At 42.2% G+C, this 26,044-nt stretch overlaps 1 protein-coding gene across 1 annotated transcript in view; it reads left to right on the top strand.

Moving 5' to 3' along the window:
* Positions 1 to 14,018: 14,018 nt before the first annotated feature.
* The window catches only part of KIFBP (kinesin family binding protein), a 28,397-nt gene continuing 16,371 nt past the window's right edge, over positions 14,019 to 26,044 (top strand). The window contains exons 1-2 of the mRNA XM_033942948.1: positions 14,019 to 14,119; positions 18,709 to 18,892. Of these exons, the coding sequence (XP_033798839.1) occupies positions 14,019 to 14,119; positions 18,709 to 18,892 (285 nt within the window). The remainder of the gene's footprint in view (positions 14,120 to 18,708; positions 18,893 to 26,044) is intronic.

The raw sequence follows: 26,044 nt of genomic DNA, 5'->3' as shown, positions 1-26,044 counted from the left end.
CTATGGAATTTGAAGCTTCCTTCCTATACAGTCCTGGTAGGTAGACTGAATTGGGATTGAACAAGAAAACTATTCTTGCCATCAGAGCTAAAAGAACATCCTTTTGAAAAATAGAAAAATTCAAAGAATAATAGTAGGATACAACATAAGAAATGGCAAGTCAAATTCAAAGCACTGATAAGGAATGCTGAAAAAAGCATGCCTCAGAGGCAAAAATGCACAATAAAAACTTTAGCTGCATTTGAAGCAAGAAGCCAGTAAGAGAATCAGTTGAACCACAACATGATCAAGAGATAAAAGTGGCACTCAGGAAGGACAAAGCCATAGTGGAGAGAAACTTATCACAGAGCAAGTGGTATTTTGACTGCACATGCTAACTAGTGCATTAGAGTTCTTGATGACAGTCACTTGTTTACAGTATGGTGTTGCAGAAGAAACAAATGAATTGAGAGGTTGCTACAGAATGTTTGTTTATTTTTAAAAAATATTTTTGGAGGGGACATGCCATGGGTGGAGTGTGAGCTTTCCTGCATTATCCAGCTAGTGCTAACTGGATAAAGCAAAGTTAATGCAGGAGCACCTAGCACCCCCTAATTAGGTGATAAATGCTCCCATGTTAACTATATGCAGGGACTGCATACTAATGACAGCGAAAGGTTTGCATTAAAATATTTTTAAATACCCCTCCCCCCAATAAATACTGCATTAAAACTAAGCTTAACATGTTTTAACACAGGACTTCCTGAGCACTAAGCCCAGACTTTACCACACTCTAGTAGAAGAGCACCTAAATGAATTCTATTGCTTTTATCTTTACTGAGGAAAATGTAGGGGAGCTACTATGCCATAAAAGCAAAGATACTTTCATGTAGCAGGTGTTTTCCAAGGACAGCAGGCATATATTCTCACATGTGGGTGGTGTTATCCACTGAACATGGTATAGACACTACCAAGTGCATTGTCACTTTAAATATTTAGGCAGTGCCTATACCACACGCATAACTGGGTTACCCTTTCCGGGACTACCTACCGCGCTCTTGCCCCTTTATCTACAAAACCTATCTCCCACTCCCACAAAGCTCCCTGGTATCTTCCATACCACAGGGAATTAAAGCAGAAATGTCGAGCCCTGGAACGTAAATGGAAAAAATCGAAACCCCCCTCAGACAGACAATCCTAGAGAGACAACATTAAGTTCTATAACACAGTATTAAAAAAAGCAAGAAAGAATTTCTATGGAGATAAAATCACCAGATCAAAAAATCAAAATAGTACACTGTTCTACATCTGGCGAAACCTAACCTCAAAAAATGACTCCAACTTTCCCCCTTCCCCCCATCCGCAAACGACTTAGCCAAATTCTTCATAGAAACATAGAAGATGACGGCAGAAAAGGGCTACAGCCCATCAAGTCTGCCCACTCTGCTTACTCACCCCCTGTCTATGCCCTAATGACCCAATTTCCTTATCTTGACCCTCGTAGTGATCCCACATGGGTATCCCATTTATTCTTAAAGTCTGGCATGCTGTCTGCCTCGATCACCTGCACTGGAAGCTTGTTCCAATGATCAACCACTCTCTCTGTGAAGAAATACTTTCTGGTGTCGCCATGAAATTTTCCGCCCCTGAGTTTGAGCGGGTGCCCTCTTGTGGCTGAGGGTCCCTTGAGAAAGAAAATATCATCTTCCACTTCGACACGTCCCGTGAGGTACTTAAATGTTTCGATCATGTCTCCCCTCTCCCTACGTTCCTCAAGAGTGTAGAGCTGCAATTTGTTCAGTCTCTCTTCGTACAAGAGACCCTTGAGCCCCGAGATCATCCTGGTGGCCGTCCGTTGAACCGATTCAATTCTGCGCACATCTTTACTGTAATGTGGCCTCCAGAATTGCACACAGTACTCCAGATGAGGTCTCACCATGGCCCTGTACAACGGCATTATGACTTTAGGCTTTCGGCTGACGAAACTTCTATTGATACAACCCAATATCTGCCTTGCCTGGCCTTGATTGGCAGTTTTCATGTCTGCACTGATGATTACTCCTAAATCTCATTCTGCTGAAGTCCTAGTTAAAGTTTCTCTGTTCAAGAAGTACGTCCTGCATGGATTTCCGCTTCCAAGGTGCATGACCTTACATTTCTTAGCATTGAAGCCTAGCTGCCAGGTTGAGGACCAACTTTCCAATGTAAGCAGGTCCTGCGCCATATAATTCTGTAAACTGCATTCACTTACTATATTACATAGTTTGGCGTCATCGGCGAATAGTGTTATTTTACCTTGAAGCCCTTGAGTCAGATCCCCTATGAATATGTTGAAAAGGAGTGGACCCAGGACCGAGCCCTGCGGCACTCCACTGGTCACCTCCGATGTTTTAGAGAGGGTACCATTAACCACCACCCTCTGAAGTCTGCCACTCAGCCAATCATTGACCCATGCAGTTAGTGTCTCTCCTAACCCCATCGATTCCATCTTGCTTAGCAGCCTGCGGTGTGGGACACTGTCAAAAGCTTTACTGAAGTCCAGGTACACGACGTCCAAAGACTCTCCCAAGACCAAATTTCTTGTTACCCAGTCAAAGAAGCTGATGAGATTGGATTGACAGGACCTACCCTTGGTGAATCCATGCTGACTGGGATCCCAAAGATTCCCTTCATTCAAGATCGTGTCCAATTTGCTTTTAATTAGTGTTTCCATGAGTTTGCACACTATTGATGTGAGACTCACTGGTCTATAATTCGCAGCCTCTGCCCTGCAACCCTTTTTATGCAGAGGAACGACATTAGCTAATTTCCAGTCCAGGGGAACTTTCCCCTTACTTAGGGAGAGATTGAATAGCTCAACCAACGGTTTCGCCAGGACATCGCTCAATTCTCTGAGCACTCTTGGGTGCAAATTGTCTGGTCCCATGGCTTTGTTCACCTTGAGTCTTGCCAGTTCACTGTAAACTTCACCTGGTGTGAACTCAAAATTCTGAAACGGGTCTTCTGTGCTTTGTGTTGCCTTCAACTGCGGACCATGTCCCGGTGCCTCACAGGTGAAGACTGAGCAGAAGTATTCATTCAGTAGTTCGGCTTTATCGGAATCTGCTTCCACGTAACTTCCATCCGGTCTTCTAAGGCGTACTATCCCGCCTGTGTTCCTTTTTCTGTCACTAATATACCTGAAGAAGGATTTGTCCCCCTTTTTAATGTTTTTTGCCAGAATTTCTTCCACTCAAAGTTTTGCCTCCCTAACTGCCATTTTGACCGCTGTAGACCTGGTCCTATATTCTACTTTTGCCTCTCTTTTCTCCGTGCGCTTGTAGGAGAGAAACGCTTTTTTCTTCTCCTTAATGAGGTGCGAGATCTCCGCGGTGAACCATTGGGGTTTATTTATGAAGCGGCTAGTTGCTTCATGTGTGGTTGATTTCAGTGTTAACCACTTAGCTTCTACATCATCGGTCTCCGCTTGGTCCTGCAGCGTCTGATGGACGAAATCTCCCATGCGTGCGAAGTCTGTGCCCCGGAAATTGAGTACCTTAGTTTTCGTGTTTGATCTAGGGAAGCCTTTCCTAAGGTTGAACCATACTATGTTGTGGCCGCTGGAGGCTAGCGTATCTCCTACTGAGACCTCTGAGACGCTTTCCCCGTTGGTGAGTACCAGGTTGAGGATCGCCTGGGCCCTAATGGGCTCCGTTACCATTTGTTTGAGACGTGCTCCCTTTATGGAGATTTCCACCATAAGGAGTTCTTTCCCCCCAGTAGTCTCTTACAATTCTCTACCTCCCAATGACTCAAACCCTATCCCCTCTGATAGATCCTGGACTATCTTTGAACCAGTATCTGAACCCCTGATCTCTAAACTCTGTCTCAAACTGAAATCCTGCAAATGCATCCTAGATCCTTTCCCCTTCCACCTTTACGAAAACATTCCTGCGCAGACCATCTCCTCCCTTACGAGACTTATTAATTCTGCTTTACTATCAGGCCTGTTCTCCACAAAAATGGGGCACATTGCCTTGTCACCTATTCTGAAAAAAGCCGATCTCGACCCTTCCTTACCATCAAACTACCGTCCCATAGCAAATATCCCTCTACTTACCAAACTTCTAGAAACCATAGTCACTACCCAGCTCTCTTCCTACCTCGAGAGATTCTCCATCCCTACCAATATGGCTTCAGACCCAGCTTTAGCACCGAATCCCTCCTAGTTTCCCTAATTTCAAAGGTGCAACAACTACATTCACGTAACAAATTCGCTGTTCTATTACAATTCGATCTTTCTGTTGCTTTCGATGTCGTCCACCACGACATACTACTTTACCAACTTTCCGAGATAGGAATTGACTCCACCGTCCTAAAGTGGTTCTCAAACTTCTTACGCTCCAGCTCCTACACCATCAACACAAATGGCACCATGTCCACTCCTTGGACACCATCCTGCGGTGTCCCTCAGGGATCACCCCTTTCCCCTATTCTCTTTAACATCTATATGTCCTCCCTGAAACTCCTTCAACTATCCCCCCTTGAAACAATCTACACATACGCGGATGACATCCTTGTCCTCCTCGAGACAGACCAGAACCTCACCAACCTCCATAAGAACATTACAGCTTGCATAATGAGACTCCGTTCCTGGTCCCTCTTGGTACAGATGAAACTAAATGAATCAAAAACTAAATTACTCTGGCTCGGCCCAAAATTAGAACACCTGCCCACCCTCTTCGCATTACCCACAGGCGATGCACTGCAGCTTGAATTCTCATGCAAGGTCCTTGGCATCATTATCGATTCCTCTCTCTCCCTCAATGACCACCTCAACTCCTTGGCAAAATCATGCTTTTTCAGCCTCCACATGCTGAGAAAAGTAAGATCCTACTTCTGCCAACAACATTTTGCCATCCTTGTCCAATCCATCATCCTCTCCAAACTAGATTACTGCAATGCCATCTACTTAAATCTATAAAAAAAAAAGTCTTCAAAGACTCCAGTTAATCCAGAATACTGCAGCCAAATTGATCTTTACAAAACGCAAATCTGACCATGCCTCCCCACTCCTTGCCAAACTTCATTGGCTCCCAATGATCTCCAGAATGCATTTCAAATGTTCCTGCCTGGCTTTTAAGATCATTCATGGCATTTTTCCTCCCCTTATCCCACTATCTTACAACTCCTCAAGTCCCGACTCCTCCAGAACCGCCCAAAGGTATAAACTAGCCTTCCCCTCTCTACGCGGCATTCACTATGCAGGTAAACTGGGAAAATCCCTTCTCTTCAAAATCACAGGACTTTGGAAAGACCTCACCATCCCGCTGCGGAATCTGGGCTCCCTCCAATTATTCCGCAAACAACTGAAAACTTGGCTTTTCACCAAATTGTAATTCTATCCTCCCCCCCTTTTTCCTCCCTTCTACATATAAGTTCATGTAAACCTTCTTCTCTACCTATTATTTAAGTTCTTGTAAACCGTGTCGAGCTTCATATTTGTGGAGATGATGCGGTATATAAACTTAAGGTTTAGATTAGATTAGATAAATCAGCGTCTTCTCCCCACTCTCTCTTCCCAATTTCCCTTCAGCGTCCTCAGTCCATTCTCTCTCCACTTTCCTTCAGTGCATGCACATAAAAACAAGCAAGTAATTTTATATCATTTTCATTCTATTCATTCATAGAAATTAAAGTCTAAATAATGCCAGTCACATAACAAAACATGATTTTACAAAAATAATTCCCTGCAGTCAAGCCTGCAAGGATTACTAGATGTCTTTCAGCAGCTCCCCTCCCTCCTTCCCCCTTACCTTCGTGGCCAAGTCAAAATGATCTACCAATAATAAAATTTTAAAAACACAAAGCACACTGTACGCAGAGAAAATGTTAATTATTTATATTTTGCAGGTTTTCAAAGAAGTCAAGGCAGATGACTTTATGCAATGTCACCTCAGTAACAATGCATACAAAAATAGACAAATATACCCCCTCCCTTTTTACTAAACCGCGATAGTGTTTTTTATAGCGCAGGAAGCTACGCTGAATGTCCCACGCTGCTCTCGACGCTCATAGGCTCCCTGCACTTAAAACCATTATCGCGGTTTAGTAAAAGGGGGCCATAATGCAAATTATCCCAGGACAAGCAGGCAGGTATTCTCACTAGTGAGAATAGCTGCCTGCAACATTGCTTTCTGGTTAGGTTGTTAAGTGGAATAGAAATTTTTTAATAAAATAAATAATCTGATCTGAGTGTACTTATTATTTTCAGGTTTTTATCTGAATTTGGGGTTTTTTTTTGTGCTAAAGAGGTCTCCAGCAGCCCTGGGGCAGCTCTGCCTGGGAGAAGACACAAACTCCGAGTAGAAGTCTATAGCTAACAGAGCAACCCTTTATAGGGAACCTGTTTAGGCAACTTGTATTAACATTGAGGAGCTCGGAGCCGTTCCCCTAGTAGCGCAGCTCATTCCTGGTATTTCCAGAGTTTGCGTGCCGTCTGTTTGGCTCCGTGGCAGTCTTGAAGGCTTTAGCGGGAGATGGCTGCTTCCCCCCTCCCCCCCCCCCAATGATGCATGTGGAGCTGTAGGTATCTGAGGTATCTAGCTTCAGTCCGCCTGGCAGCTCGAAGATTCCAACATTTGGACCCTTATACATACTTGTCTGAGGAGTCTTCTCCATTATCCAGCTGCAGGGTGAGCTGAACCAACCTTCTAATGTCTCAAGTCTCAAACTCTGATGTGCTTCATCCTATCATGCCATGTACTGTCACACTTTATATTGCTCATCATATGATGCTCTATGATACCAGGTCCCCTTTGGTGGTATAATGTATAGCCCCCCACTGCTATGCAATGTCCCACCGTACTATGTACTATGTCCGCCCATGCAGTGTTTTGTCACATTTTGTCATATTGTCACCATTTCTCTCACATTTTACTATACTATATATCATATTATCCCAGGACAAGCAGGCAGATATTCTTTACGCATGGGTGACGTCACCGACGGAGCCCACGGTACGGACCTTTTTACTAGAAAGTTCTAGTTGGCCGCACCGCGCGTGCGCGAGTGCCTTCCCGCCCGACGGAGGAGTGCGTGGTCCCCAGTTTCTTCGTTTCCGCGGAGCGAAGAAGACGTGTGTTTTTCAACGTCGTTGAAATACTCCTTTTGCCTTCCCGCTCGCGTTCTTTTTTCGATTTTTTCACCTTCGGGTGCTTTTTTCTTTCTATTACAAAACTCCTCTCTCCAGGGCTTAGCCAGTCTTCCACCCTCATTGCCTCTTCCTCAGCCGATCGGAGGCAGGCTTCACATCTTCATCAGCCGTTGGGAGGTCATCACTTCGGACCAGTGGGTCCTAAACATCATCCGCCACGGCTACTCTCTAAACTTCCAGACTCTTCCACCAGACAATCCTCCCGTAGAGTCTGCTTCTCTTTCAACTCAAACCCCCCTCCTCCTGAGGGAGGTCCAATCCCTCCTTCTACTCAATGCCATCGAAGAAGTACCTCTGGAACAAAGGGGCCGGGGATTCTACTCCCGTTACTTTCTAGTTCCAAAAAAGACAGGAGACCTCCGTCCCATTCTCGACCTCCGGGACCTCAACAAGTGTCTCGTCAAGGAGAAGTTCAGAATGCTCTCCCTTTCCACGCTGTACCCTCATCTCTCTCGGAACGACTGGCTATGTTCCCTGGACCTCAAGGAGGCCTACACTCACATCCCAATCAATCCATCCTCACGTCGCTACCTACGATTCCAGGTGCACCATCGCCATTATCAGTACAAGGTGCTACCTTTTGGCCTGGCATCATCTCCCAGAGTGTTCACCAAATGCCTCATTGTGGCGGCGGCCTTCCTCAGGTCTCACAACCTCCAGGTGTTTCCCTACTTGGACGATTGGTTAGTGAAAGCACCTACGTCTCCACTTGTGCTACAAGCCACTCATCATACCATCTCTCTCCTCCATCTCCTGGGATTCGAGATCAACTACCCCAAGTCGCATCTGCTTCCCACACAGCGACTTCAGTTCATCGGAGCGGTTCTCGACACCACACTAATGAGGGCGTTTCTCCCCTCCGATCGTCAGCGAACTCTGCTACGCCTGTGTCGTCAGGTGCTCCTTCATCACTCCATTTCTGCCAGACAAATGATGGTCCTCCTGGGCCACATGGCCTCGACGGTTCATGTGCTTCCCCTGGCACGACTCCACCTCAGAACACCTCAATGGACTCTGGCCAACCAGTGGTCACAGACCTCGAATCTTCTTTCTCATCCCATCTCTGTGACATCGTCTCTTCAGCGATCTCTACAATGGTGGTTGGACTCCTCAAATCTTTCCAGGGGCCTTCTGTTTCATCTGCCCCCGCATTCCATGATCATCACCACGGATGCCTCCCCTTATGCATGGGGAGCTCACCTGGGAGACCTACGCACCCAAGGTCTTTGGACCCCGCAGGAGCGTCTCCATCACATCAATTTCCTGGAACTACGAGCCATGTTCTATGCTCTCAAGGCCTTCCAGCACCTTCTCTGCCCTCAGGTTCTGCTTCTGTGCACGGACAACCAAGTTGCCATGTACTACATCAACAAACAGGGCGGCACCGGATCTCGCCTCCTTTGTCAGGAGGCTCTTCGCATTTGGACCTGGGCCACGGCCCGCAGTCTCTTCCTCAAGGCTGTCTACATCCAGGGCGAACAGAACTCCCTGGCCGACAATCTCAGCCGCATCCTTCAACCTCACGAGTGGACTTTGGATCCTCCCACGCTCCACTCCATCTTTGCTCGCTGGGGCACTCCGCAGGTGGACCTATTCGCAGCTCCTCACAACCATCAGCTGCCCCAGTTCTGCTCCAGACTCTTCTCTCCTCACCGTCTGGCCCCGGATGCATTCCTGCTCGACTGGACGGATCGGTTCCTCTATGCCTTTCCTCCTCTACCTCTGATGTTGCGGACTTTATCCAAACTCCGCAGGGACGGAGCCACCATGATCCTCATAGCTCCCCGGTGGCCTCGTCAACACTGGTTCTCCCTTCTACTTCAACTCAGCTCCAGGGAGCCCATTCCTCTACCTGTGTTTCCTACTCTACTTACACAGCAACATCAGTCTCTACTACATCCCAATCTGTCTTCCCTCCACCTGACAGCTTGGTTTCTCTCGGGCTAACCTCTTCAGGAAATCTGTCTCAGCCTGTCCGTCTCATTTTGGACGCCTCCAGGAAGCCGGCCACCCTCCAATGTTACCATCAGAAGTGGACCAGGTTCTCCTCTTGGTGCCTCCGTCATCATCACAATCCCACCTCCTTAGCGGTGGAGACTGTTCTAGACTACTTACTCTCCCTGTCCAACGCAGGCCTCAAGTCTACCTCAATCAGAGTCCATCTCAGTGCCATCACGGCATTCCATGAGCCTGTCCTAGGAAAACCTCTCACGGCTCACCCTCTGGTTTCCCGATTCATGAGGGGCCTCTTCAACATCAAACCACCTCTGAAGCCTCCTCCGGTCGTCTGGGACCTGAATGTGGTTTTGTCTGCCCTCATGAAACCTCCGTTTGAGCCACTTGCCACAACTTCGCTCAAATTTCTGACATGGAAGGTTCTTTTCCTCATTGCCATCACCTCTGCCAGGAGGGTTAGTGAGCTTCATGCACTGGTTGCCGATCCACTGTTCACTATTTTTCACCATGACAAGGTGGTTCTGCGCACCCATCCAAAGTTCCTTCCAAAGGTGGTCTCAGCCTTTCACCTCAACCAGTCCATTGTTTTGCCTGTGTTCTTCCCGAAGCCTCATTCACACCCCGGAGAACAGGCATTGCACAGTCTTGACTGCAAGCGTGCCCTGGCTTACTATCTCGATCGTACAAGGGCTCACCGCTTGTCCCCTCAGCTCTTCCTGACCTTCGACCCGAATCGTTTGGGTCGACCGGTCTCTAAACGGACGCTATCCAACTGGCTTGCAGCTTGCATCGCGTTCTGTTACGCTCGGGCCGGTCTGTCACTAGACGGTGCTGTCACGGCCCACAGGGTAAGAGCTATGGCCGCTTCTGTTGCTTTCCTCCGTTCCACACCCATTGAGGAAATCTGCAAAGCGGCCACCTGGTCCTCAGTTCACACATTCACTACTCACTACTGTCTGGATGCTTTCTCCAGACGGGATGGGCACTTCGGCCAATCTGTACTTCAGAATTTATTTTCCTAATGGCCAACCATCCCCCCTCCCTCTTTGTTAGCTTGGAGGTCACCCATGCGTAAAGAATATGCTGCCTGCTTGTCCTGGGATAAAGCACAGTTACTTACCGTAACAGGTGTTATCCAGGGACAGCAGGCAGATATTCTTACGTCCCACCCTCCTCCCCGGGTTGGCTTCTTAGCTGGCTTATACTAACTGGGGACCACGCACTCCTCCGTCGGGCGGGAAGGCACTCGCGCACGCGCGGTGCGGCCAACTAGAACTTTCTAGTAAAAAGGTCCGTACCGTGGGCTCCGTCGGTGACGTCACCCATGCGTAAAGAATATCTGCCTGCTGTCCCTGGATAACACCTGTTACGGTAAGTAACTGTGCTTTTTCCACACTATATTTGCCATACTATGTCTACCATGCTATGATTTCTCATGCTTTGTCTGCTACACAATGTTTGTCGTTCCATGTCTACTATGCTAGGTATTATCATGCTACATGTCATTCTCTCGTGTCATATTAGGTTAGCCATGCTTGTAATATGTTTGCCGTGCTATGTTCTGCTATGCTATGCCTCGCCATATTATGTGTTACCGTGTTTTGTTAACTATGTTTTGCCATCACTTTGTATAATTACGCTTTATTATGTATGTAAACTTGTAACCCGTTCTGAGCTCTTCTGGAAGGATGGGATCTAAAACCAAATACAAGCAGTCCCTGGGTTAAGAGCAAGTTCTGGTTTTCAAACAGTTCTTAAGTTGAATTTGTATGTAACTCGGATTCTGTATAGTACACAGTCTATAAAAACATCATCAGCTAATAAAATTATATTTTGTTCATCCTGGCCCAGCCAAATCCTCAGTATCTTTGGAGTGTCTCTGACACTTTGTACTAATGGTTCAATGGTTAAAGCAAAAAGTAAGGGAGAGAACACACAGTCCTTTCTTGGTCATTCTAGACTAAAAGTGCCATTAAGCTTTAGACAGGTTAGGAGTACAGTATAAAGCAAATGCTTCCAGTCAAGAAATTGCCATGCATTGCCTTCCTGTTTCAATATTGTAAATGTGAATGGCCAATGGAACCTATCAAATGCTTTTTCAGCATCAAGAGATAATAACAACAAAGGGGTGCCACTGGACCTTGCATATTGTACCAAATGTAACACTTTCTGTGTGTTGTCAAAAGTTGTGTCCCACTTGATCCTCGTGAATTAGCCCAGACAGAGCCTGCTGATAATGTCTGGCCAATATTTTAGTAAAGATCTTATAATTAGACCCCCCTCAAAGACAACTATTGGTCTATAGCAGGGATCTCAAAGTCCCTCCTTGAGGGCTGAAATCCAGTCGGGATTTCACGATTTCCCCAATGAATATGCATGAGATCTATGTGCATGCACTGCTTTCAATGCATATTCATTGGGGAAATCCAGAAAACCCGACTGGATTGCGGCCCTCAAGGAGGGACTTTGAGATCCCTGCTATAGACCAATAGTCGTCTTTGAGGGGGGTCTAATTATAAGATCTTTCTATAGGAATCACAGTACAATATTGTGGATCCTTCCTTGGCTAGTCAGGGGGGGGGTGCTTTGTTGTGGGTTGTTGGGGAGGGCTGTCAGGAGACTTTTTTTTCTTTCTTTTTTTATTGGGCAGATATTTTGCGTTTAGTTGAATACACGCAAAATATTTGTGCCATTGCAAAAACAAACAAACAAAAAAAACAGGCAGACCTGTTAGTAACACAGTTATGTTTGTAAAAAAAAAAAAAAAAAAAAAAGGGGGGGGGGGAGATTTCCTTGGATAGTAAAGATAACTTTTGCTTCAAATATTCAAAACAAACCAATGTGCCTAACTCATATACACATCATCACACACATCAGTAACATCCTGCTCAAGCTGGTCATACAGCAGCCCAATACTTGAAGAGCTCTCCCAAGTAATACGTTAACTAGGAGGTTGAAGTATCATATCAGGGCTAAGCCTTGGTACATAGAACCTCTTATAACATTTATTATTTCAGGTCCTTTTCCTGAATTGGTTAATGCCATATAATCACTTACATCCCCATCCTGGGGACTAAAATCTTCACCGATAAGCAATGTACCCAGACCATGTTGCAATTTGATTTGTCACAAAGATCAGAAATGGTCAGTTAATGCCCGTATACAAAATGCAAATACAATATCCACAATATAGCAATAGTTCAGTTATGTTACATTGATGAAGGCTATAGAGAAACTTCAGCAATGTCACAGCCACAATTTCAGCAACATTATGGCTCAGCCGAGCTGCCCGTTTCACATAATGCTTCCTCAAGAGCAGTTATCACCGAGGTGCCATTCACAAATACATGAAGAAAACGTTTCTAGCAGAAGTGCTCTCCCTAAAAGGTGAAGCAGAATAGACAAGGTAAGTACTATTTGAAACTTATAAATAATTTTAAAAATATAATTTGTGGATATGAGAATTTAATGTAATAAATTTGGAAGATTCAGAGGCTAGGCAACTAAAGATGTGATATTTAATTGATGAGGTGGCAGGTCAGCCCCTTTTTGAGTCAGGAGCAGCCAAGAAATTTTGGCTGTGATGTTGCTCAAATGTCCCTTTAGCCTTCATTAAGATAACTGAATTGTTGCTACATTGTGTTTGAAATATGATTTGTGTCATCCCCTCCAAAAAAAGTCACTTGTTTCCCATTAGGTGCATATACATTTATCAATATATAAGTGCTAGTATCTGTTGTCACAAAAGGATATAGCATGCTTCCTTACCCCATATCACTTTTTGAATTTGCCAGGGCTTATTATATGACAATGCAGTTAACACTCTCCTTGTTTTCTTCTGCTTTGTATTGGAAGCAAAATACATACTGTATATGGATATTTTCTATTTGAACATAGATATTCATATGATGGTAAGAAATTGTCTCTTGTATCAGTGACATCTATTCACAATCGTTTCAGTTCTCTAAAAGTTGGCATTTCATAGGGGTATTCAAACCTCCAACATTGAGGGTCAAATAAATTTGTTTCCTATGGGCAAAAAATGACCCAAGTCATGTTCTATCTGAAGTTCCCTTCTTTATCCTCATTATTAATACCCCCCTCCCACTATCCCCCTTCAATATGAAAAAGGCACTCTTAGATGTACCAATAAGGTGCCGCTGAGAATTCTTAGCAACCCTTCATAGCTTTGGTGCAAAAATTTGCCCTGTGGCTTCTGAGGCTTTTTCTCCTTTCTTTATAAAATTCATCAGTTGACACTCTGGCGTTAGGGATTGGATTATTGTTGGAATTGAACCCAGCGTATATATAACTGGAGTTACAGGAATAGTTTGTGTATTTTTACTCCAGTCCCTCCATTTTATTTTATTTTTTTTTGTTATACTTAAAATGCATACATTTATATCCCTGAGTAGGTTTAAATGTACATGGTCACCTTATAGACCAGATTTGTGCTGTTATATAAGACACTAACGCGGGTTTTTCCTGTGCGCTGAGACCGTTTTTACCTAAGCCAGAAAATGGCCAATTTCTTATTATTTCTACTAATAGTCATGCACTAATCCAGGACGAATTACATATTAACATACAAAATAAAACATTTACATTTGTCGTATAAATCACTATAACAAATTACAGTACATATTTTACATATAAAATCAAATTACATATGACATACACGTTGCATAAATGACGAATATCATTTAAGGCCAAAACTGGCCAAACCCTAACATACATCAAAATATTGCCATTGGCTTGTGGCCATTAAAAAGCATTGCTGCTTGCTGTTAAGAACTCGGACAGTAATCCTATGCTAACCAGTTAGCTTTTTCAATTTAGATACCCTTTTATGAAATTTTCCCTAAACATAAGAATGAAACCTTACGTCATGTTACTTGTCTTACTGCAGGTTGGGAAACCACCTTTTGATCTTAATGAATATTTTACGGTAGAAGAGGAGAAGCTGACAGATCAGGAGAGGTCCAGGAGGTGAGTCAAGCTTCATGATAAGCATCAGTCAGTGGCACAGCTTCTTTTCTATAGCATTTAACTGCTTCTTGAATCTTTAAAAAAAATGCAGCTCTAACTTGTTGATATAATTGATTTTAGTTAGTTAGTTAGTTAGTCAATTTTCTAGCCCATCCTCCCAGAAGAGTCCAGAACGGGTTACAATTTTACATAACATAGTGGAAGGATAGCAACAAAGTTACACATTCACACATAGCAGATATGCAGAACAACCGATTGAAAGGATGAACGGTAACAGATAATTCCTATGTACTGAGTGTAGGACTGAATACATGTTAAGGGGGATAAACTCAGCAAGGCGAACTATAAGGCAATATAAGTATAGCAGCTAGAGATAGAATACTTCCGTTGCATAGGGCAAATATATTCAGTGCAAAAGACAATTTTAAGACACTTTTGGTGAAGGTATATGTAATGGGAAGACAAGGTCTTGTATGTTTGGGATTGGGTGCATGCAAGTGAAGTGGGCGAGCACATACAGTGAGGTAGTATGATTTTGCTGGGGTAAAATTAGAGTTTAGGGGGTCTTTAAGAGAGTCAGAAAAATCAAATTGCCAGAGATAATAAAGGTAGGTAAATGCATTTCTTCCTGTTTCTCTTGTGGTGTACTGTGTGCAGTCTGGCATATTAGAGTTTAGTTTATGTACAATAGTACTTTTAATTTGTGGTCTTATATTTGAAGAGGGTTTATTCTGTTTCCTGCATGTGTGGCTGAGGCAAGGTGTTCTGGTGGGGATAGAAGTCCAGAAACTGGTTGGTGTCGTGGCCCCCAAATAGGAAGATATTTGTCGACTCTCCTTCAATTTATTGGACTCGAAACAGCACCAGATTATTTATGGCATGATCCCTGACAGATGACACTTGCATACCCAAATTTCTAATCTCAGTTTATATTTGAATTAACCTTTTTTCCTCATTTTTGGGGGGGGGAAAAAGGTTACCTCAGTTTATATTCACGTATACATGGTATGAGGTTAGATGGATTAACTTGGATGGTATTCATACATAAACTGCCAAGACTGAAAGCCCATTTTAAAACTAGGTAGTAAAAATGTAGTTGAGAATTTTGGAAAGACTGTTAGGAGGGAAGACAAGATTTCTACCAACTTGATTTAACTCAGAATTAATACCAGGACTGATGTATGGGATTTATAGGCAATGGCAGGAGAAGGGAACTTTGCTCCTTGGATCAACGTTTGGGGCAAAAGGGATAAATAATACGAAAACTTTTGTTTAAAGAAGATGGACTACTACTTTTACCTATAGATTAGACATTGCATCTAAAAAAGGGTACGCAACAGAGCTCACACAATTTGAGAGACTATGGCAAAAAAAAAAAAAAAGAGTCCAGAGAACTGATTTCTCAGATATATAAGCAGTTTATATAAACTGAAGATACCACCAAATTCTGTATATGGCGCTATAGGTTGCATGCACAAATTAATGTGCACAGCTGATTTATTTACACAACTTAATCATTTAAAAAGCTAATCAGCACCAATAATTGGCAATTAATACCAAACAATTGATGTTAAAGATATAGAAATATAAATATGATGCCAAATAGAAGCTAAATGGCCCATCCAATCTGCTCATCCACAGCATCCATTATCTCCTCCTCTCCCTGAGAGATCTCATGTGCTTGTCCCACACTTTCTTGAATTCATAGAAACATGACGGCAGATAAAGGCCAAATGGCCCATCTAGTCTGCCCATCTGCAGTAACCATTACCTCTTTCTCTCTCTGAGAGATCTCATGTACCTATCCCAGGCCCTCTTTAATTCAGACACAGTCTCTGTTTCCACCACCTCTTCTGGGAGACTGTTTCACATATCTACCACCCTTTCTGTAAAACAGTATTTCCTTAGATTACTCCGGAGCCTATCACCTCATTGCAGTTTCCTTTCAAATGAGAGACTCGACTCATGCGCAATTACATTATGTAGTTATTTAAATGTCTCTATCATATTTCCTCTCTCCCACCTTTCCTCTAAAGTATACAAATTGAGATCTTTAAGTCTGCCCCCACACGCCTTATGATGAAGACCACACCATTTTAGTAGCCTTCCTCTGGACCAACTCCATCCTTTTTATATATTTTTGAAGGTGTGGCCTCCAGAATTGTACACAATATTCTAAATGAGGTCCCACCAAAGAATTATACAGGGGCATCAATACCTCCTTTTTCCTATTGGCCATACCTCTCCCTATGCAACCTAGCATCCTTCTAGCTTTTGCCGTCATCTTTTCAACCTGTTGTTCCACCTTAAGATCATCACATACAATCACACCCAAGTACCGTTCTTCTGTCGTGCAATAAGTTCTTCACTCCCTAAACTGTACCGTTCTCTCGGGTTTTTGCAGCCCAAATGCATGACCTTGCATTTCTTAGAATTAAATTTTAGCTGCCAAATTTCAGACCATTCTTCAAGCTTCGCCAGGTCTTTCTTCATGTTATTCACACCATCCAGCGTGTCTACTCTATTGCAGATTTTGGTATCTTCCGCAAAGAGGCAAATTTTACCTGAGAACCCTTCAGCAATATCATTTATAAAAATATTAAAAAGAACAGTCCCAAGAACAGAACTTTGAGGGACACCACTGGTAGTATATCTTTCCTCAGAGCGATCTCCATTGATCAATACCCTCTGTTGCCTTCCATTCAACCAGTTCTTGACCCAGTCCGTCACTTTGGGACCATCCCAAGGGTACTCAGTTTATTTATTACAAGCCTGTGTGGAACACTGTCAATGGCTTTGCTAAAATCTAAATACACCACATCTTGTGCACATCCTCTATCCAATTCTCTGGTCACCCAGTCAAAGAAATTGATCAGATTTGTCTGACAAGACCTACCTCTAGTGAATCCATGTTGCCTCTGGTCCTGTAATCCACAGGATTCCAGAAACTTGACCATTCTCTGTTTTAAAAGTGTTTCTATTAATATTTGCTTACCACAGAAGTCAGACTTACCGGCCAGTAATTCCCTACTTCTTCCTTACTTCACTAGGTGAACTTTCACTTTTGAAGTCTTCCTTGCTTCTTTACATACTCATATTGGATAGTGAAACAAATTTAGTTCAGAATTAAGCCTTTTCTGAAGTGGTTAGGGCACATTCTGCAAGAACATCGAGCAGCAGCATGGATAGCTACTCTTTTACAAATTTTGTAGCCTGGCCACCTAGTCATCTTACACCTTAGCACCTATTCCTGCAGAAAGACTACATTGATCCAACTTAGCCAAGTAATGCGACAGCTGCCATCAATTGCAGAAAAGCAAAATTGTCCCAATGTTCACATAACAATAGTTCATTGCAAGTCTACAATATTTGGAAAAGCATATTAAAAACAAACAAACCCAAGAAACCTCTGTCTTATTAGATCAACATTTTTATTTATTTATTTAACTAATTTTCTATCTCGTTTTCCCCAAAGAGCTTAGAATGGGTTACAGGTTAACATACATAATATCATGTAAAATCTCTACTGTTTAGAAAATATATTCTTTCTCCATTTGCTAGGCTGAAAGTCTGGGCTATTTTACTGGAACTTTGAGAAACGAAAGAACCTTATTCACTAAGGGGCTGTGACAGTTGGGCAGCGTGCTCAGGAGAAGGGTTGCACAGACGGACAGACAGACCACACTGTGGGCATTCATGATAAAATTATTTAATTAGACAGTAGTGCAGAGCCTGTTTCTTCACAGGCTCCTATAAGTTTGGGTTCTTCAAAGAAAACAGTTAGGCTTTTCCCCAGTCTTTTCCCAAACACAATCCCGTTCTCTGTAGGGCTTGACACGCCCCAAACGGTCTTTATTCTAAGTGCAGGAAATGGGCAGCATTTGGTCCCAGGTCTTAGCTGGCACTAGAATAAAGGCAGATTTTTACATGCAGTAGAGTCTTACCTCTGTCAGTGTCAGGCCCTTCCAACCAGCTTCTCCAGCTCCTAGGTTACCTCTAGCAAATGTCTCCTCCTGGGTGTGGCTTGGCCTTTTAAGTTCCCCTGAGTCACTTCATGGTTTCCTACTTTTCTCCCCTCCCCCATCCCCGAGGGAAACTCTTTCTCAGTGCAGCTGTGGTTGTGAGACAATTTAGGCATGAGGGGGAGTGCCGGGCTTTCCTGAAGCTTATTCTGAGTCTGAGAAGCAGTGTCAAGCAGGGGAAGTGACAGGGTTTCATACCCTCTGTCACAGGGGCTCTTTTACTAAAGCTTAGTGCATTAAAACCACATGGCCCACATGGTATAAAATAGGACATTAAGCATTTAGCATGCACTAATTCTGTTAGCGCACAGTAAGCTTTAGTAAAAGTCCCCTAGGCTTTTTTTTGTAGATACATATAGCATAAAGTGAAAAGCCTTAGTATATCAGCCTCTAAATTATCAGATGGATGGGCCAAAATCTGTCCTTATACATTATAGCTTTCATTCATTATCTTTGGAGAATCATTTGATCATTCTTTGAATGAGGTTCGCTTGCAGGAGAAAGCATAATTTATATTTTCCTGTTATAGAATAGGAATTACCTTCTAATAACTCTCTACTGTTTCAGATTTGAGGGTGTCTATACACATACCCTGTACTACTTAGCCCAAGTTTACCAGCACTTGGAAATGAATGAGAAGGCAGCTCAATATTGTCATACCACCCTTCAGCGCCAGCTTCAGTACAGTGGCTATGATACAATGGAATGGGCTATCAATGCTGCCATGCTCTCTCAGTACTATCTCAGCAAGGTAAGCACTATTCTGTGTTCACACACTTTTGTACTTTCCACATGTCATACTACTACAGAATTAATTTTGCTGGGATTTTTGCTCTGCAAAAGACATAGATTTCCACTATTCTTAATAGTTCCAGTGTTGTATGTGATAACCCTTAAGAGCTTAGTCTAGCTGTAGAAATTTTATTCATGTGTATGTTTATTCAAAATTTGCTGTACCATCTAATCTGGGACACAGGTCTAGGAAGTTTACAATGGTAAACAACATCTAGAGACAGAAAAGAATGTTACTTATTAGATAGGACAGAACTCATTCATACACCAACAAAAGGAGGTTTGAATAGGACATACAAACTGTTGGGGGTCATCAGCATTGCTGAAGGGTTAGAAGGAAAAGTGTGCCTTTTTGTGGATGACATGAAGACTGCCAACAGAGTGGACACTGAAGAGAGTAGAAACCATAAGATATCTCCAAAAATCAGACGAATGGTAAAAAGGTCTGGCAGTTAAAATTTTATGCAAAGATGTGCAAAGTGATGCACCTAGGGTGCAGAGATCAAAGGAGATGTACTGAAATAGGAGTCGAGAGATTTTGGAGTGATTGTGTCTGAGGACCTCAAGGTAGTAAAATGCTGTTACAAGGCCAGACCATGGCCAGAAGGATATTAGACTGCTTAGAGAGGGGTATAACCAGCAGAAGAAAGGAGGTGTTGATGCTCCTGTACAAGTCATTGATGAGGCCCCACTTGGAGTATTGTGTTCAGTTTTGGAGGCAATATCTTGCTAAGGATGTAAAAAAAGCTTGAAGCATTTCAGAGAAAAGCAATGAAAATGGTAAGAGGTTTGTGTCATGAGAAGAGTGATATGATATAGCCAAATATTTGAAATATTAATATATAAACAAATCTTTTCCAGAGACAGGAAGGCGGTAGGAGGGAAAATGATAATGAATTAAGGTGGGGGGGAGGCTGATTCTGGAATAACATCAGAAAGTTCTTTTTCACAGAGTGGGCAGTAAATACCTTGAATGCCCTCCCGTGGATAGTGGTGGGGATGAAAATGGTAACAGAATTAAAAAATGTGTGAGATAAACACAAAGGAAGCCTGTATGGAAAGAGAATGGAGCCAAACAACCTTAGCATTGCTTAGAGGCAACTCCAGTAATGGGGAAACAAAGCCCCTGCTGTCTAGACTTCTGCAGTCTGTGTCCTGATCATGGCTCAATCAGACTTCTAAAGGGGAACCAAACATCTGGAGAGAGAGAAATTAAAAGGACTAAGCCTGTGAACCGATTGTCCCTACGTGTGCTTATTCTTGCTGTATATTACCTTGGGTGAATTTTTTTAAAAAGGCAGTGAATAAATCCTAATAAAATACATCTTGTATGCATTCACGTATATTTTAAACTGTACGCACATCAGTTCAGCTCCTGGGAATTCTTTTGCCCAAGTCAGATAAATGCATATGTATATCTGTGGGCTATTGAAATAAAAAAGGGCCACCTGCATGTAGAACACTGTTATACCTGTGGAAATACCTTTAAAATTACCTTCTAAAAGAACAATTGGTTTTAAATTTTTTATTCATTTTCATATATCAACAAGTGTAACATAGAAATTTTAAAAGATCACATAAAACATACACTTGAATTCCTTTCATGTATCACTGTAAATACAATATATTATTCTGTATTTATAAACAATAATACCTAAAATATCTGTATTACCTAATATGTATAATAATTGTTAAAATTTAAACCCTTCTTTTCCCTCCCCTCCCAATACACATAACAATTATAATAAAAATAATGACAAATATTTTATGAGATAAATTAAATAAAATGAAACCCACCCTCCTCCCTTCTTAATAAAAATATTTTTATTATGGGAAAATGATTTCATTCATTACAGAAATCTGCTAATGGTCCCCAGATCTTCTGAAACTTGCCAAAATAACCTCTCTGTGTTGCTAATGCACGCTCCATTTTATATATATGGCATACGGAATTCCACCAGAAGTTATTTAACCTATCATAATTTTTCCAGTTATATGTAATTTGTTGTACTGCTACCCCAGTCAATATAAATAAAAGTTTGTTATTGTTTGAAGAAATTTGACTCTTTGCTCTCATTGCTGCTCTCATTGCTGTGCCGAATAAGATAGTATCATAAGTCAAGGCTACTGGATTTTCCATCATCCTATTTATTTGAGGCCAAATTGAATTCCAGAATAATGATATGAATGGGCAATAGAATAATAGATGATCTAATGTCCCAGCCTCAAGATGACAGTGCCAACATCTATTAGACCTAGAGCTATCTAATTTTTGTAAGCGAACAGGGGTCCAAAAAGCTTTATGCAAAAGAAAAAACCATGTTTGTCTCATAGATGCTGACACTGTACATCTTAACCTCCAAGACCAAAGTCGTGGCCATTGAGATGCAGTAATCTGGTGCTTAATCTCAATGCTCCAAATATCCCTAAGACCATGTTTTGGCTTTTTATTAACAAATTCAGCTACATAGTAACATAGTAGATGACGGCAGATAAAGACCCGAATGGTCCATCCAGTCTGCCCAACCTGATTCAATTTAAAATTTTTTTTTTTTTTTTTTTTTTTTTCTTCTTAGCTATTTCTGGGCGAGAATCCAAAGCTTTACCCGGTACTGTGCTTGGGTTCCAACTGCCGAAATCTCTGTTAAGACTTACTCCAGCCCATCTACACCCTCCCAGCCATTGAAGCCCTCCCCTGCCCATCCTCCTCCAAACGGCCATACACAGACACAGACCGTACAAGTCTGCCCAGTAACTGGCCTAGTTCAATCTTTAATATTATTTTCTGATTCTAAATCTTCTGTGTTCATCCCACGCTTCTTTGAACTCAGTCACAGTTTTACTCTCCACCACCTCTCCCGGGAGCGCATTCCAGGCATCCACCACCCTCTCCGTAAAGTAGAATTTCCTAACATTGCCCCTGAATCTACCACCCCTCAACCTCAAATTATGTCCTCTGGTTTTACCATTTTCCTTTCTCTGGAAAAGATTTTGTTCTACGTTAATACCCTTTAAGTATTTGAACGTCTGAATCATATCTCCCCTGTCTCTCCTTTCCTCTAGGGTATACATATTCAGGGCTTCCAGTCTCTCCTCATATGTCTTCTGGTGCAAGCCTCCTATCATTTTCGTCGCCCTCCTCTGGACCGCCTCAAGTCTTCTTACGTCTTTCGCCAGATACGGTCTCCAAAACTGAACACAATACTCCAAGTGGGGCCTCACCAATGACCTGTACAGGGGCATCAACACCTTCTTTCTTCTACTGACTACGCCTCTCTTTATACAGCCCAGAATCCTTCTGGCAGCAGCCACTGCCTTGTCACACTGTTTTTTCGCCTTTAGATCTTCGGACACTATCACCCCGAGGTCCCTCTCCCCGTCCGTGCATATCAGCTTCTCTCCTCCCAGCATATACGGTTCCTTCCTATTATTAATCCCCAAATGCATTACTCTGCATTTCTTTGCATTGAATTTTAGTTGCCAGGCATTAGACCATTCCTCTAACTTTTGCAGATCCTTTTTCATATTTTCCACTCCCTCTTCGGTGTCTACTCTGTTACAAATCTTGGTATCATCTGCAAAAAGGCACACTTTTCCTTCTAACCCTTCAGCAATGTCACTTACATACATATTGAACAGGATTGGCCCCAGCACCGAACCCTGAGGGACTCCACTAGTCACCTTTCCTTCCTTCGAGCGACTTCCATTAACCACCACCCTCTGGCGTCTGTCCGACAGCCAGTTTCTGACCCAGTTCACCACTTTGGGTCCTAACTTTAGCCCTTCAAGTTTGTTCAACAGCCTCCTATGAGGAACTGTATCAAAGGCTTTGCTGAAATCCAAATAAATTACATCTAGCATATGTCCTCGATCCAGCTCTCTGGTCACCCAATCAAAAAATTCAATCAGGTTCGTTTGGCACGATTTACCTTTTGTAAAGCCATGTTGCCTCGGATCCTGTAACCCATTAGATTCAAGGAAATACACTATCCTTTCTTTCAGCAACACTTCCATTATTTTTCCAACAACTGAAGTGAGGCTCACCGGCCTGTAGTTTCCTGCTTCATCCCTGTGACCACTTTTATGAATAGGGACCACATCCGCTCTCCTCCAATCCCCAGGAATCACTCCCGTCTCCAGAGATTTGTTGAACAAGTCTTTAATAAGACTCGCCAGAACCTCTCTGAGTTCCCTTAGTATCCTGGGATGGATCCCGTCTGGTCCCATCGCTTTGTCCACCTTCAGTTTTTCAAGTTGCTCATAAACACCCTCCTCCGTGAACGGCGCAGAATCTACTCCATTTTCTCGTGTAACTTTGCCGGACAATCTCGGTCCTTCTCCAGGATTTTCTTCTGTGAACACAGAACAGAAGTATTTGTTTAGCACATTTGCTTTCTCCTCATCACTCTCCACATATTTGTTCCCAGCATCTTTTAGCCTAGCAATTCCATTTTTTATCTTCCTCCTTTCACTAATATATCTGAAAAAATTTTTATCTCCCTTTTTTACATTTTTAGCCATTTGTTCTTCCGCCTGTGCCTTCGCCAAACGTATCTCTCTCTTGGCTTCTTTCAGTTTCACCCTGTAGTCCTTTCTGCTCTCCTCTTCTTGGGTTTTTTTATATTTCATGAACGCCAACTCTTTCGCCTTTATTTTCTCAGCCACTAGGTTGGAGAACCATATCGGCTTCCTTTTTCTTTTGTTTTTATTGATTTTCTTCACATAAAGGTCCGTAGCCATTTTTATCGCTCCTTTCAGCTTAGACCACTGTCTTTCCACTTCTCTTATGTCCTCCCATCCTAACAGCTCTTTCTTCAGGTACTTTCCCATTGCATTAAAGTCCGTACGTTTGAAATCTAGGACTTTAAGTATCGTGCGGCCGCTCTCCACTTTAGCCGTTATATCAAACCAAACCGTTTGATGATCGCTACTACCCAGGTGAGCACCCACTCGAACATTAGAGATACTCTCTCCATTTGTGAGGACCAGATCCAATATCGCTTTTTCCCTTGTGGGTTCCGTCACCATTTGTCTGAGCAGAGCCTCTTGAAAGGCATCCACAATCTCCCTACTTCTTTCCGATTCCGCAGACGGAACAGCTATTAATTTATACCACCTTGCGGCCTGGTGACCCATAGAGTCCATCTGAAAACATATGAATTCTAGGCTATGATAATTAATAAGACTATTCCATTCAGGGAACCCTGCCTGAATGGCCTGCTTCAATTGCAACCATCTAAAATATTGCGATTTATTTAATCCAAATTTATGTTGCAATTGTGAAAACTCAAGCAGTTTGCCATTATTTATTACATCTTCTAAAATACGTATTCCTGCCAACATCCAATGTTTCCAGATGATTTTAAAACCGCCAACCTTGATCTTAGGGTTTAGCCAAATCGTTTGAGTTGTTGATTTATTTATTGGAATAGGAGTTAAATTACTTATATACCTTAAAGTTTTCCAGGTATCAACAAATATTTTGTGTTCCTTGTATAACCTTGGCATCTGGATACTAACAACATGACCAAGACGCAAAGGAAACATGAGTCTCCATTCTAGCCAGAACCAGTCTGGTATATTATCAGTGGGCTCTGGGAGGATCCAATACATACCTTGACGCAGAATATAGGCTTGATGAAACCTATAAAAGTTTGGAAAATTTACCCCTCCCTCCACAATTGATCTTTGCAAAGACACTAAAGCAATTCTAGGAATTTTACCTAGCCAAATAAATTTTGTTAAAACCCTATTCAACTTTTTATAAAAAGACCCCTGAAAGAAAATTGGTATCATTCCCATTTGGTAACAAATACAGGCAAAATCATCATTTTTACAGTTTGTATTCTCCCCCACCAAGATAAATGCAAAGGATTCCATTGCTCACACATTCCTGTTACCTTCTGTAATAAATTTTTCTCATTAATTTTCATAGTCTCATCCACTGATTTTGCAATTCAAATTCCTAAGTATTTTAAACCATCTTCCTTCCAAATAAAAGAAAATGGATCAAATAAACCTTTTGTACAATGTATATTTAATGGGAGAACTTCTGATTTATTCCAATTTATCTTGTAACCTTAAAATTTTCCAAATTTCTCTATCAATTCAAGCAAACATGGAATGGTTGATTCCGGATTTCTCAAATAAAGCAATATATCATCCGCATATGCTGAAACCTTATATTCTCTATCTGAACGCAGAATGCCCTGTATCTCCTTTACCTGTTGAATAGCTAACAATAAAGGTTCCAAAACAATATCAAAAAGCAAAGGAGATAAGGGACAACCTTGTCTAACCCCCCTCTGCAGAGTAAAACGTTCTGAAAAAGTGTTATTAATATACAATCTAGCAACAGGGGAGCTATACAACGCTTGTATCATTTGTATAAATCCTGAACCTATACCAAACCATTCCATTGTCTGATGCATGAAGGTCCATTCCACTCGATCAAAGGCTTTCTCTGCATCCAAAGAAACAGAAAAGGCAGGATCATTGAAATCTTTTGTCAAATACATCATATGGCATGCCAGTCTAGTGTTATGAGATGAATGTCTTTGAGCAACGAATCCTGTTTGATGCATACCTATAATGAAAGGGAGAGCTTTAGCCAATCTTATAGCTAATGTCTTAGCTAAAATTTTACCATCTACATTAATCAAAGAAATAGGCCTATAATTTGAAACCAAAGAACAATTGGAAAAGTAAGGGTTCCAGAAAGAGTGCAGAGTTGCAGAATATTAAGGCATGAAAGATATGAAAAGTGAACTTAAAAGATCAAAAGCAATAGCGACATTGGAGGAAATAGCTGTGGTCAGAGGATGATCATTTCATATTTTAGAGAGTGATATTTTAATAAAACATATATCACAGAAGCCGGAAAAGAAATGGTCATAGAAAGAAAGAAATGTGAAAAAGCTGAGTTTGCAGAAATAGATGAGATTTTCAAGGAGTTCAAATATGAATTAGGTAATGAGTGGATGGTAGAAACATAGAAAAATGAAGGCAGATGAAGACCATATGGCCTATCCTAATCTGCCTAAACCATGTCATCTACTAAATCCTCCTCTCCATTAGAAATCCAACACACTTTTTCCAAGCTTTCTTTAAT

Source organism: Geotrypetes seraphini, chromosome 4 (genome assembly GCF_902459505.1).
Source record: "Geotrypetes seraphini chromosome 4, aGeoSer1.1, whole genome shotgun sequence".
In the NCBI taxonomy this organism is placed as follows: domain Eukaryota; kingdom Metazoa; phylum Chordata; class Amphibia; order Gymnophiona; family Dermophiidae; genus Geotrypetes; species Geotrypetes seraphini.
This window is presented reverse-complemented; position numbering and strand designations above follow the sequence as displayed.